The following is a 14,378-nucleotide window of genomic DNA, read 5'->3' on the forward strand; positions in this document are numbered from 1 at the left end:
CTGACCTCAGGCATACACCGAAGCACTCGTGTAATATAGACTTTTGATAAATAAGCCCCTATTTGCGATCTTTTACGTAAAATCAGCACCACTTTTAAGTACACCATGTTCCATTATATAAATCTGCATGTCTTTCATAGCACAAATTATATCCATAATTGCGTTAATGATACTAAATATTGGCTAGCATTTAACTATGTGAGCCACCTTAAACTTTAATTGTGGGATTCCCAGAAGGGCTAAATAAAATCCGCGAAACATATGCCAAGAGAGACGGAGTTCCCTGTTGCGTGTGTCAGTAAATATAGAACAGCCGATCTATTCTCGGGTCTTCATTCAGGTCGCAGGTAAAGCCGTTGCCATGGCCACAGAGAACCTACCCTTTAAATCCTCAAGTCATCGTTTTTCATGAGGGTCTATGTGCGCCCTCTGCCGGGTGAAAACATCTCATTGTGACATGAGGAATTGCTTTTTCTTTACAAATAAATACTGCCAATCGCTCTGCTGTTATCAAATTTGAGCAACATGTGAAAATGAAAGTCGAATATCACTTTCCAACTTCTAGCAAAACCTATATTTTTATAATAAACAGACAAAATATGAAAACTTCAGCATCCTGAGAAAATTTTGTGGACCCCTACTTCAGTTTAAAGTTACTGGTAAAAAAAAATAAAATCAAAGGAATTATTTATTTTTAATGTTTATCACAATTCACAAATTTCATTAAATCCTTTATTTTTATTACATTTAAACATGCGGTGTAGGTTCTGCATGAACAAGCTCTATAAAATGTCATTTACTGGATCATCCAACAGGCTAAATTCAAAAATAGTCCAAGTCTCTTTCCTTAGAGAAACTAGGACAGAGGTGCACCATGGGAAACCTACCCCTTGGAATTATAGATGTGTGACTTTTTCTAGAACAAACTGGTTACTAAAAAGACCCATAGTAGTGCATTTCACTGAATCCAAGCAAAATAATTCTGACATTTAGATTTGAAAGATCCTAAAAAATAGTTTTAGTTCTGTCCTCCAGCAACAAACATCTTTGATGTATATAGGTGGGATTTTACATTGGGAGATTTGGATGCATTAGATTGAAGGAGTGAAACATAATTTGGGACAATAGCAACAAAATCCACGTTATGAACTTATGACACATCACTGGGCTGAGAGAAATCACATAAATAAATGAAAAAATAAGTTTAAAAAAGGACACTGAACAATAAAGATGAATCCAAAAACAGTTTTCAATAACCATTTAAACTTTATTGTATATCCATAAGCATCCATACCATTCATAAGATACAATAAGTTAAATAAAACAGTTGTTTGAGTCACCTAGTATTGATTTTTATATTTAATATATTATTAGGCATTAAGAATTTAAAAACTTTGTGATATTAGATATGTGCTAGAACAGCGCAACTTTATAAGAGGTATACATAAGTACATCTTAATGGAATAATGCATTATTGCGCAATGTAAAAGTAATTTCCTTTGAGAATATTGGAATACTCACATCTTCATTCACAGTGCTCCTATTTTTACAACAGTTAGAAAAACAGTCAGAGTCACAGAAAATCACTATTAAGATTTAGTTGCTTTGTTATATAAATTATCTTTATATGTTATTCATGTTTTATACAACCAAATAACAGCATATTTGTCATGTACATCTGAGATGAGATCCATCTAATTTGTAAAAGCAAGACTTCCTTAATAAAACTTATGACATATAAAACAAATATCCAAACTATATCACTTCAATCTACATACATTTCCTTTCAACAATGTATGTACAATATTGTGCTAGACATATCATTAATGCACACAAATCACAGATATTAGTGTTATTCTTCATGGCTCAATGACAATATACAAAATTTCAACAATACTTGCTGTGTTTCTTCTATTACAAATGTGCCAGGTTCAGGAATAGAAAACCTTTATTGATTCACATTCATCGATAAAATGCCTCTAAAGATCTCAGGCAAAGTAACAAAACCCCCTTTTGTCTGAATCAGAACAATTCTAAGACGCATTAAATGTTAAGCTGGTATGAAAGACTGACCTTTTACAATCGAATGTTTATTAGAGCTACAAACCCTTATGAGCACCCCGACTGATCTCTCTTTAACCCTGAGGTCACAAAAGCTATTGTGAACATATTACAATTTTAACCGTAACTATTTTAGTTTCAGTAAGTAATAGAGTAGTCCAAACACTGGACAATAAAGAAATGGGTATCACTTAAGGAAGTATCAGCTATGATTTAATAAGAAGTGAAACAGTCTATTTAAACAGTCAAACCACAAAAAGAAACTCATAAACCTTTTTATACTCTCTTGTGTGTGGGAATCCTGCATAGAGATAGTCAGAGATGGTCTGTTTAATCTCTGTTAGTGCAGTGCTAAAGTTGCCTGGCAGACATTAAGGACAACACATTACCATCTCTTTAGATTCAATTTGTTTTTCTGCCAATGCATAGGCAATATATCTTAGAGTTGCCTTGGTAACTGAGCTCAAAGCAGAGTGCAATGTTGCCGTTGTCCAGAAGGGGCAGCACTGCATCTCTAATGAACCCTGGACATGGCAAAGAGCAAACAGCAGCTGTGTTCAATAACCGTGGCAACATGCAAGAGAGCTAACTGGGTTCATTATTTTCCTCATTATGATTGCTATGTTGACACATGAGTAATGCCCTGCAGTGCTGATGCCTTTGAAGTACGGGTGACTGTCTTAAAACAAACCTTCACAGAACCCCTACTTCACCACACTAATTCTTTACAGAGCTTTAGGGTTAAAGTTCACCTCTTCTCCCAGATGAATCATAATGAGTGTAGTTGTGCTGGCATGCAGTGCAGACATCCCTTTTTTTAGTACAGTGGGTGGGTTTTAGGTAAATGTGCATGTAGTGATTGACAGCTAAGGCCCATTGGGAGTGGGCAGTCTCTCCAGAACCCAGGCGCTCACCTCCTTCAAGACGGATTCACTTGTTTCAGGTAAGTCGTGGTGTAGGGCGTGGTAAGCTCCTTCATATACCTGTTCATCACAGATGCACAAACACAGATTTGTGGGTTAGCAATCACACTGGGGAATTTAATGTATGTACAAGCATATATTTATGTATATAGAGTGAAAGGTCTATTTTTTTATTACAAAATAGTATAACATCTGCAAAGTGCTTTGCTGGAATTGGCTTCAGTTATTTACTGGTGGTGGTACACACACAAGTATATTTACATTTAGATTCATGCATTTGGCAAAGCTTTAAATCCAAAGCGACTTACAGTGTGTGTTTCCTGGGGATCGAATTATCTTTTGCAATGCTAACACAAGGCTCTACCAACTGAACTACAGGAACACATCTGCACTTGGATCAGAAATAAACCTAGAAATGAACTCTGAGCTATAATTCTGCCCCAGGTATGTAAAATGTGTGGTGAAAATTTTCATGTGGTGGATTCTTCCAATTTTATTGTTTAATGTTCAATCTCAGAGATGTGTATTTTTTATTAATAGCTAATATAAAGTGGTTTTCATAAAAATGATCCCTGAACAAAGAGAAAACACTCCCAACAGCTTCATTATATCTGATTGGTTTATATTTTAATGCAGGGGTGGGAAATCATGGGTCCTGGAGGGCCACCGTCCCGCAAAGTTCAGTTCCAACCCCAATCAAACACAACTGCATTTCAGACTTTGATTTGATTTTTCAGGTGTGTTTAACAAGGGTTGGAACCAAACCCTGCAGGACAGCGGCCATCCAGGACCAGTATTCCCCAATCCTGTTCTAATGTCTTATGCATTGTTTTAGCAAATTTGTTGTACAATATATACACGTGTGAAATGGATAGTACATTGTGTGTGTGTGTGTGTGTGTGTGTGTGTGTGTGTGTGTGTGTATGTGCACATTTCATATACCTTCAGTTTTTTATCAGTGCTCTTGGCCACATTATACATTAGATAAGAACCTTGTATGTCACAAAGCTTGTCGGCATCGCCATGAAGAAGAAAGAAGGGCCATGTGATGTTAGGCAGTTCTCTCTCGATGCGAGCCGCCGCATCCATCAACTGCATTGCAAACGAGACGCGCATGCCTCCGTGATAATTTAACTCATCGGTGTCATATGCCTCCACCTACAAAAGAATTCACACATTGGGTTTCACTCAGTGTTCAAGATTATAATTCAGTTTTTGCACAGACATTATGAATGGCAAAAAGGAAGCCCTTTTGTGAAATACTGTAATATAAGGCAACAGATGTTTTTGTGACAATAACAGGGCTGAGCCCTGAATAAAAATTCCATTCATTGTTATCACTATGCACATGCGTCACTCTGAAAGAATAGGTTTACTGTGCAAATATTGTTTAATCAGTAAACATTATAAATATCTCTGCAGGATTACATACTTAAGCCTATTAAAACACATACTCTCAGTGTGAAATATGCTTTACACACACACACACATGCACACGCACACACGTCACATTTCTACAAAATATCTTCCACCTGTTTGGGATCCCGTGAAACTGATTTTGATTCAATTCTGCCGAGAGGGAGCTTTGGAGCCAACCGGTTTAAAACTTTAGCCGCAAAAATCTGTAAAGATGGACAATGGACAGAGACATTTTCAGTTTAACAGAGGGAACAAAACTTTTTCAAGTATTAGAGACATTAATGTGCATAATTATTTGCAGTTATTTGCAGTTTTTTGCATTTGTAAAAAGCATGCGTGTCATAGGATTAAATAAAGCCTAATGCAACCAGAGATTACCAATACATAACATTCTCTTAACCAATGTTTACTTTTATAATCGTTATATTTTTGTAACTTACAGTGGCCCCTAAGTGTATTTTGACACTTAAGCCACACTTAAAATGCACAACTGTGATTGTATGGTTATACAGTAAGAACAAGTTTGTTTAAAGTGATCAAACAGTAAACAATACAGTTAAAGACAAGTATTTAGACAATGTCTGGTTGTCAAACTAAGTAAACATATCTATGTGATTAACTACACCTGTAGTGACTTTGCTACCACACCTGTCAACTCGAGGGCACATCCATCCAGCTTTAAGGCCAGTTGGTTTAAATAGCATAGTTATTACGTTTTTTTGCACATACGCTTGAATTAAACACCAAACCACAGAGGCAGATATTGATCGAACAAAAAGCCCTGCAGTCATGACAAAAATAACTGCTGCTGTTATTGGACAACTGATATTTGAAAGCTATTGTTAATTCATTAGCTCAAACAGCAGGGGGCAGCAGATCTGATTGGCAGTTGTGAGAGATAGGGTAAATTCCAGACAGCAGTTTTGCTTCCTTCAGGAAGGGGACGCAGCATAAACAGATAAAAAAAAAATGATGTTGTTTTTCATTGCTCTATTCGGCAAGTGTTTTTTAATCAGCCACAGAGCCAGAATTGCGCCACTCTCCCTTTAGAGTTTACACATCAGAGTTCTGATCTTCAGCCCATAGAGATCTGCAGTAATGATGAAAGTTTAATGTTAAACTCTATGTTAAATTAAGGTTGTGATACATACACCTTTTATCAATTAAAGATACACTGTGTAATTTTAAGAGGATCTCTTGACAAATTGTTTTTGATATTTTTATATATGATGACATTAAAGGATTACTCCACTTTCTTAAAATAAAATGTCATCCAAAATGTTGATGTCTTTCTTTGTTCAGTCGAGAAGAAGTGATATTTTTGTGAGGAAAACATTTTAGGATTTTTCTCAATTTAAAAGACTTTATTGAACAGTTTACAGTTTAAATGCAATAAAAAATTGCAGTTTCAATGCAGCTTCAAAGGGCTCTTAACAATCCCAAACGAGGCATAAGTGTCTTATCTAGCAAAACGATTGTCATTTTCGGCAAGAAAAAATGCACCTTTTAACCACAACTTCTCGTTTGCACTAGCCGTGTGATGCACCAGTGCAACCTCACGTAATGCGTAATCACGTCGAAAGGTCGCGCATGACGTATGCGAAACTAGCGCTCTAGTGTTTGCAAGTGTGGAGAAAGAGGAGCGTTCCGATGTTGTTGTATGTGGAATGATATTAATTAATGTCTTTGTGTCAGTTTATTTTTTATGTGTTAGTCTTTACCTTGAAGGGTGTTGCAGACTCAGCATTCATTTGAACCATGGGGCTGATAAGAACCACACCTGCAAAGTCCTGCGGCCTCTCACAAGCAGTCAGAATAGAAATGGCCCCTCCCTGTAATGACACAAACATTGACCTTTACATTTGGAAGATGCTTTTATCCAAACAACATTTTATGTGCATTCAAGCTATCATGGGTTGGAACCCATGACCTTTGCAGTGCTACCGCAATGCTCTATTGCATGTCATTTATTATTTAACACTGTTTTAAACACTGGTCAGTCATGCCCTAAAACATATTGTTAGTCACATGAATGGATGAAAGGATATATATAGTTTGACATTTTAACAAAAAATTAGAATTCCCCAACACTGGTCAGTTTAAGGAAGTAGCCTTTTCTGCGCTGTTTCTCTGGTTTCTTCCTACTATGAACCTTATGAATATTCATGAGTGGAGAATAGGCCAGGATTTCTAAAAGAGGCGAGAGATTAAAGAACAGTTCCCACCACATTTCCAAAAGACTCCATTAAGAGACTGTTTTAAATTATGCACACACAAACACCATCATATTCAGTCTGGACATACAAACACACACTCAGCTTAGATTCACACAACCAAATAGACAAAAACACCCAAAGATTAAGTGAGAAGAGGTGTTCTGCTTTGGTTTTATTATGTAAGACAACTGCTTTTTATTTAGAATTTACCATCACTGGGAGTAACTGGGAGTCAAATGACTCACAAACACATAAACAGACCAAAACCCAATTATGTGTAAAACTATTACAGGGAGTATCTGTGGTAAGTGTATGTCATCTCAAACACACACAGATTCCTGACAGTCGGTTCTACGGGAACTGCAGACTGCATTGTTATGGTAACTTCTTCAAGGCCTATGACGGGGATTACATAACCAGCCTGAAACTAGTTCAGAGAAAGGGAGAGAGAAAGAGTGCAGCGGAAACTAAAAAGACTTGAGAATCTGCTCTGAAGAAACTGGAGAGGTGCATTATGGGTAGTGTAGTAGTATAACTGGGTACTTTCAATTGTCCCTGCACACACACACACACACACACACACACACACACACACACACACACACACACACACACACACACACACACACACACACACACACACACACACACACACACACACACACACGTTGGCATTATGTGGTTTACAATTCCATAGACGCAATGCACTTTATACTGTACAAACAGTATTTTCTATTCCCCTAACCTACCCCAGTCCTTAACCCCAACCATCACAAGAACCGTTTGGTCTTTAATCTATGAAAAATTACCATTTAGTATGTTTTTAAGATGTTAAGTTCACAGGGATAATAAACCATGTTTATAGCATAATAAACATGTTATTATACATTGTTCATGACCCCATAAACCACATATACCACCCAACACACATGCATCGCAAGTAGGCCTATATATGGATTATTAAACATCTTTTAGCCATGCTGGTCAGTTTAATTAATAGCTGTTGACTAAAAACAAAAGTGAAGAATATAAAAGTGAACTGAACACTGGAAATGAAAGTAAACATGTGGCCTCCACCCTATAAATCATTTACAGATTAAAATAACAATGTTTGCTCATTTCATCAACAGTTTGGGTTAGCTTCAAACAGAGGTGTAACTGTTAGTATGAAAGTTTCCTAGGAATCGTCCTGTTGCATAATACTTCTCAGGAAAAACGTTAATATTAATGTAGGAAAATGTAAATATAAATGCAGGACATGGACACATGTCAGCATGCTTACACACATGAAGGCAGAAGAGTAGTATTTTCACACCATTGAAGACAGCAGACAAAAAAGATGAAATTAAAAATGCTTTTGATGGCAGGACTTTAAATGTATCTTACCATTGAGTGGCCAATGATGAAGACCGGCATGTTCGGGTAACGCCCCTTTACGATGTCGATGTGTTGAAGGGAGTCTCTGATGTAAGTCTGGAAGTTTTTAATAATCATTCTCTCACCTTCACTCTTACCATGACCAACTGAGAAAGGACACAACCAACATTAATCTAATAACAAATTATTAGTGTAAAACATTAAAGGTGCAGTGTGTAATTTTTAGAAGGATCTCTTGACAGAAATGCAAAATAATATACAAAACTAAATTATCAGGGGTGTATAAAGACCTTTCATAATGAACCGTTATGTGTTTATTGCCTTAGAATGAGACGTTTTATCTTCATAAACAGAGGGTCCCCTTACATGGAAGCCACCATTTTGTGCAGCCATGTTTCTACAGAAGCCCTTAACAGACAAACTTTTTTACTTAGTTGTCTCCAACGATGACATGTTTGTCCGGTGGCGGCTACCGTAGCTTCTCTATGTGTTTCAAAAGCAAGACGTGAGCAGTGGACGGAGCCGTTTGTGGCAATTCACAACCTCACCACTAGATGCCACTAAAATTTACACACTGCACCTTTAAAAGGCAAGTAATGTTAAAATAAATACAGACATAAACATTCAAATGACAAGCATGCATGCTGTAATAGAGATACTGTTGTGCTCAGATGAGATATGAGATAAGAAGAGATTCATAAAAAGATTAAGAGAGAGAGAGAGAGAGAGAGAGAGAGAGAGAGAGAGAGAGAGAGAGAGAGACAGAGAGAGAAACTGGCTGCGTAATGGTTTCTGTTTGATGTATTTCAATAGAGCCAATTACTCACAGTCAAACTCCAGACAGTCAAATCACACAAACCCAATTGCTAATAACAAGGCAGATTGCTGTTTCTCTGTATGAATCATACTGAGTTACCATGGCACTGCCACAAAAATGTCTTCACTATTCTGTACACATAGCACCTGCGCTTTTCTTTATTATACACTTGTTACATTTTCTTTAAGTTATTCTTCTTCTTGGTAAATAACATCTGTTATAAATTACAGGAATACAGGGTGGTCAACAACAACAACCAAAACATTGCTGCACTGTTGCTACCCAACAAATGTGCGGTTGGATGATGCGAGTCATTTGATCAGAAGTCTGCCACTCACCGTGGTCGTGGGCGAACACCAGCATGCCATGTTGGGTCAGACTGTGAGCAATGTCGGCATATCCCCCACAATGCTCTCCTGCTCCATGGGCAACAAACACCAACGCCCTGAAGGAAAGAAGAAACCACGTTAATGACAAATACAGACATGCACACACACCAGAATGACAAACTACAATCATTTGTCACATGTCCAACTTGTGCCAATGTCTTGACCTCCATGCAGCCCGTATAAGTGACAAAAAGAGTCTTTGTAAATGTATAATGACTGCACATATTCAGAGGATGGATATGGGCGACTGACAGTGAGTAAAATCCTTTAAGTGATTGTATACAAAAAAAGAAATTCACCCAAGAATCCTGTTCCTGCTTTTTTCATACAGTGTAAGTGACTTAGGTCGTCAGTCCCATAACATTTGGCCTAACATTGTGGCATGCAAAATATAAAAAAGTCACATCAATTCTTCTTAGTAGGAAAATTATGAAAACATTTCCATTTTTGGGTGGCTTAAGTGTACTTACTACCATCTGCCAAATATGCAAATCCGTTTTACTTGATTGTTCGTTCTCTCTCTCTCTCTCTCTCTCTCTCTCTCTCACACACACACACACACTTGGCACTTCGCAAACTAAATGCACTGAAGGAACTCAATCGACCTGTTAATAGTAACAAGATGTGTAAATACATGCGTGTGGTTGTGATAGTCCTTAGATCAAACAGCTATAGTCTTTGAACTCTGTCAAAGCAGACAAACAGACTAGTGTTCGTGTTTGCTGGTGTGTTTTTGGAATTTCAAAAAAAAAAGTACAAATCTAAGTATAAAGGACAGATCAGAGGTAGATCGAAAATTAAATACTATGAATGTGTGTGCTGTTTGACATTGAAAAATATAAATATCCAAGGAATTTTCCTCGAAATGTCATAAACTCAAGTTTGACCCAGTAAGACCCAATTTAGCCTGCGGACTGTGTGTGTGCCATTTTTCTGGGGTTCAATGCCCAGATTATCTACTGAGCGATCTGTCAATCATTACAGGGGTCATACAATGAGCTACTGTGGTCTTTTCAACTTTCACCCACTTCTTGTGTCTCTGCTAATGTCGCAGCATCAGCACTGGACATGTATGTGAAGAGACTGTAAATAGACAGTGCGAAATGATGTCTGTGTGTGAGCAGAGCAGATCTGCTGTATGTTTATCTAAGCTTCGGACTGGTGAATTTACTGACAAAAATGTTTTTTTAGCTTAAACTGTTCTGGTCGGTCATAGCTTTTCTATTCCCCAAAGGTTCAAATTCCTACAACTTTCCTATGTTTATATTTACTGTCAAAGGTTGGTTTGGCAGGGATGTCACCTGACAGTAATCCAGACTGTATAAAATAATAATCTAGGCTGTATAAAATGTGTTTTAAATGTTTTAAGTATGAGCAGGACAAAAATATTTGTACATAAAACTGTATTATCTGTTATTTTCATAGCATCATACTAAGAATGAAGAAATTTCCATGCAGCTTAGGCTTAAGATGAGACTGACTGATTCTTAATAAGTTATAAACAGCCAGTAAACATTCAAGCGATCACTGTCAAGAGATCAAACGCAGGCTAAATATTTCACCATAAACAGAATGACAAAGTGCAGAACTGGAGGATCCTTGTGGCTTTTCTTCATGATGTGTTTGATATAAACATCTCTGCTGTGTGCACTCATGAGTATTTCTCATCACTCCTTTCAAGTTCACTGCTCTGAATCCTTCCGATTCAGTCACATGGGAGATATTAGATCTAACTGATGCCAAAACAAAAATAACTGCGGTTTTACTGCCTTTAACTGAGAATTGCACTGCTTGTGGCTTACTGGTTTACTGAATTATATGCACGTTCATATGTGCAGGTGTGCATTTACACATATACACTCTGATATATACACGTTTACACAAACACTTGTGCACAAAAGAGGTGGTGGTAGCTATGGTAACGACACGCTCCCTGGGCTGCACTACGCCCTCTTCAGGGTGAGTACCTGATGGCAAAACAACAGTAATGTGACCATATAGGCATAGAGAGTTAGGGTTTTACTCATAAATATGCAAACTTAAATACACACTGCTTGTGAGTGTGTAAGACCAAATCACATGTTTAGAAAGATGGTCTATTTTTACAGTAAAACACTTGACATATAGAGTAAAATCTTATAGATGCATACTATGGGAATATGTTTATGTGAATATGTGGCCATCAGGGGCCATAAGCAGGGGGGTTAGACGGAACAGCCCCCATGGAGAACTGGACACTGATTGGGCCCCTGAGTCATTCAGGACTGTGTAGAGACAAATGTCTCTAAAAAATGAAAAGTATTGGTTCTATAGCGCACTTCATAGAAAATGACTTTAGCAATGCAAAGGTCATGGGATTTGTTCACAAACACCACACACAGCCTACTGATAAAACGTACCATCATTGTAAGTCGCTTTGGATAAAAGCACCTGCCAAATGCATAAATGGTCAAATGTAAATTATCTAAATAAAATGAATGTAAATCTATGTAAAACTAGTGCAGCTGCAAGCAAGATATAAAACCAGTTATTCACATGCTTTTTAAAACTTCTCTTTCCTGACTCTCAATGGAGATATCACGTAAGAGTGCTGACCGTTTGTAGTCTGATAAAGAGGAAACAACAGAAACCACTTCCAACTTACTGCTACTGCTTAAGTTTATGGTAAACGAATCAAGCATTGTGAATGCATGTAAAATGTTTAAGCAATTATTTAGAGTCTGTAATGAAAAAATGTATAGAAATAATCACGGTAAAGGGATAGCTCACCAAAAAATATGCACCCCGGTGTACTGACAATATACAGAATAATGATAGTATTAAATCAATATATTGTCAGGAGGCACAGGGATATTTTCTCAAGCTCAGTTGGCAGAGCATTGTGATAGTGGCGCAAAAGGTTATCATACTAGAAAAAATGTAAAGCTTGCAATTTGGTTTGAATAATATGCTAAATACAGAAATGCAAATATTGACTCTACCTAGGGATTCATTTCATGAATAACCATTGACCACGGTTTAAGTTTAAAATCATCTTTATGGTTCTACTAAAGAAACAGTGTCACATATATTTTAGATGGCCTGAGAGTGAGTAAATATAAACAGCCAATTTTTATTAATGAGTGAACTATCTCTTTAATGTTTACCAGCCCTATGTCCTGCTCTCTACCGCAGACTGTAAACGACTGTTTCTTATCCCAAGAGGCTAATCTTTCTTTATGTACTGCACATAAAAATAAACACTTACTTCGGTGGACCGTCGGGCTCCCAGTAATGGCAGAACAAGTACAGTCCGTCGGCATTGACGATGTGTGGTAGGTCGGTGTAGGGGACACCTTGCGGTGACCGGCGGGTTCCCTCAGGTTCCGGCATGTCCCCGCCGAGGCTCGAGTCTGCAGTAAAATAACGGAGAGCAGTTAGAAGCTCATCGCTGTACCAATAGGAAACAGCTGCGGCTAACAGGCAAGTGGCTATCGCGTGCATTCCGTTCGTTTCATTCATCTGACGCGGCGACCGGATTGTTTTCAATGACAGCCGCTGACGTCAGGAGAGCCGTAGAGGAAACACTGGATGTCCTGAACGCAAAAACGCGCGCACGGACGCTTTGAAATGCGTTGGGTCGACGGATGAAAAACTCTGATGACAGGAGAAAAATAAAGGCGTACTGCGGGACTGTGTGACCGCCAGGAGAGCTGCCAATGCGTCGACCTGCCAAATGTATTTGGGTCGATGGAGAATCGAGGACAGCACTGACAGATAGTGATACACACAGCCACAGTTTGAGATCTCACAATTCATCACTGCACGACAGGACGCGCGTTTAGATGTTTTCATTCTCTGAAAGTTTAATGTTGCTATGTTAGGATTATGTATTTACACATGTTTAACGAAGAGATGAGGTTATAATTTCCCAAAAATGCTGAGGTAATTGTTGAGTAAAATATATGGACAAATACAACCATTAGGTTAAATTAACCCAGAAAATATCCTTTCCTAAAATATTTTTATTAAACAAATCTACTACAACAAACACATACAGTTCACTCAGCCAGGAAATGTTAATTTCCGAGTCTCACGCACTTAATAAATATAGTGCAATTAATTTCATATTATGAAGAAATTAAAGCGTTTTAGGTGACTATGTATTAAAAAAAACAAATATAACCAGGTGCTTACCTGTTGCCGTAATGATGAAAGATGAAACTTTCAAAGTCAGTGGTCCTGTACCGGAGCCGCTCGTTCACAGCGACGCGCACTCTGCCGAGGTTTCTCCGCACTGGGCTCGACCCTGATGCGCGCACCCAACAGATGCTGAATGGCCGCCGTTTGGGTGGAGAATGAAAGTGGAGCAGTGTGAGAAACCGACACCACACACACACACACACAAACTCTTTAACACTCTCTTTTCTTTCTCCCACTTATAGTTGAAACGAAAAAAAAAAAACAAGTTTATCTTTGCATGTCAAGTTTAACCGAGTCTCGGTTTAGATGTGTAGATAAATGTCACAAACTAGCCTACGTTACATAAAGTGTTTTACTGGTCGCTATCTCACGATCCTCCTTAGTTGGAGAACCAAATGTGTTTTTGAAAATTAAGCTAGTTAATAACAGCTTAATGTTTTTCCCACATTCTTTCTTATTTACCAACTAAACTGACAGTCGATACTTTGCACGTACTGTAGTTTGTGATTATGTCATCTGAAACTGTCATGTCTTGCTTTGCACGAAACAATAGGCTACTTAGTAGTTCAACAGGTTTTAGTAGATTCATCCTTGCTGGAAATATGCTGGAGTGCTCAGACCAGTTTCTGTTCTCCGATAACTTGATAAGAATAGTCTGGAGAGCAAACCTGCACTTGCAGAAAAACAATAAGCCTAAGATCCAAAACAATAGGCCTACAATGTTTTCTAGGAAAGATCACACCCATAAAATGCACAGGAAAACAACACCCATTAATTGAAAAAAAACGTTTTGAGTTTTTTACATGAAGAAAAGTAATACAGTATTTAAATGTGTGTATATATATATATATATATATATATATATATATATATATATATATATATATATATATATATATAGCCTATATTTTTTTGAGTAAAAATTGTCCTTAAAGTAATAAACCTGATGTATAATTCAACATCCTGTATCATTGAACAGACATACATACAGAAG

At 37.6% G+C, this 14,378-nt stretch overlaps 1 protein-coding gene across 2 annotated transcripts; it reads right to left on the minus strand.

Annotated features, from left to right (window-relative positions):
* Positions 1-1,246: 1,246 nt before the first annotated feature.
* mgll (monoglyceride lipase) lies at positions 1,247-13,539 on the minus strand. 2 transcript variants are annotated; one of them, XM_073867809.1, is made up of 8 exons: positions 13,379-13,539; positions 12,450-12,594; positions 9,152-9,258; positions 8,006-8,142; positions 6,125-6,235; positions 4,517-4,606; positions 3,927-4,142; positions 1,247-3,044 (listed from the first exon to the last, which is right to left on the minus strand). In XM_073867809.1, exons 2-8 carry the CDS (start codon positions 12,572-12,574, stop codon positions 2,928-2,930), a joined length of 903 nt encoding a protein of 300 aa, XP_073723910.1. In that variant the 5' UTR covers positions 12,575-12,594; positions 13,379-13,539; the 3' UTR covers positions 1,247-2,927. The 2 variants fall into 2 exon arrangements, with proteins under 2 accessions (XP_073723910.1, XP_073723909.1); XM_073867808.1 differs by lacking the exon at positions 13,379-13,539 and having other exon boundaries at positions 12,450-12,924.
* Between the last annotated feature and the right edge of the window lie 839 nt (positions 13,540-14,378).

The sequence above is a fragment of the Misgurnus anguillicaudatus genome, chromosome 5 (assembly GCF_027580225.2).
Source record: "Misgurnus anguillicaudatus chromosome 5, ASM2758022v2, whole genome shotgun sequence".
Lineage (NCBI taxonomy): Eukaryota > Metazoa > Chordata > Actinopteri > Cypriniformes > Cobitidae > Misgurnus > Misgurnus anguillicaudatus.

Bases quoted from the DNA above. Each gene is read 5' to 3' on its own strand.
- mgll (XM_073867808.1), bottom strand. From the start codon at position 12,703: ATGAATGAAACGAACGGAATGCACGCGATAGCCACTTGCCTGTTAGCC. The intron at 6,236-8,005 runs GTAAGATACATT...GTGTCATTACAG, and splicing joins TCATCATTGGCCACTCAATG to GGAGGGGCCATTTCTATTCT. The intron at 3,045-3,926 runs GTATATGAAATG...TGTGATGAACAG, and splicing joins GCACTGATAAAAAACTGAAG to GTATATGAAGGAGCTTACCA.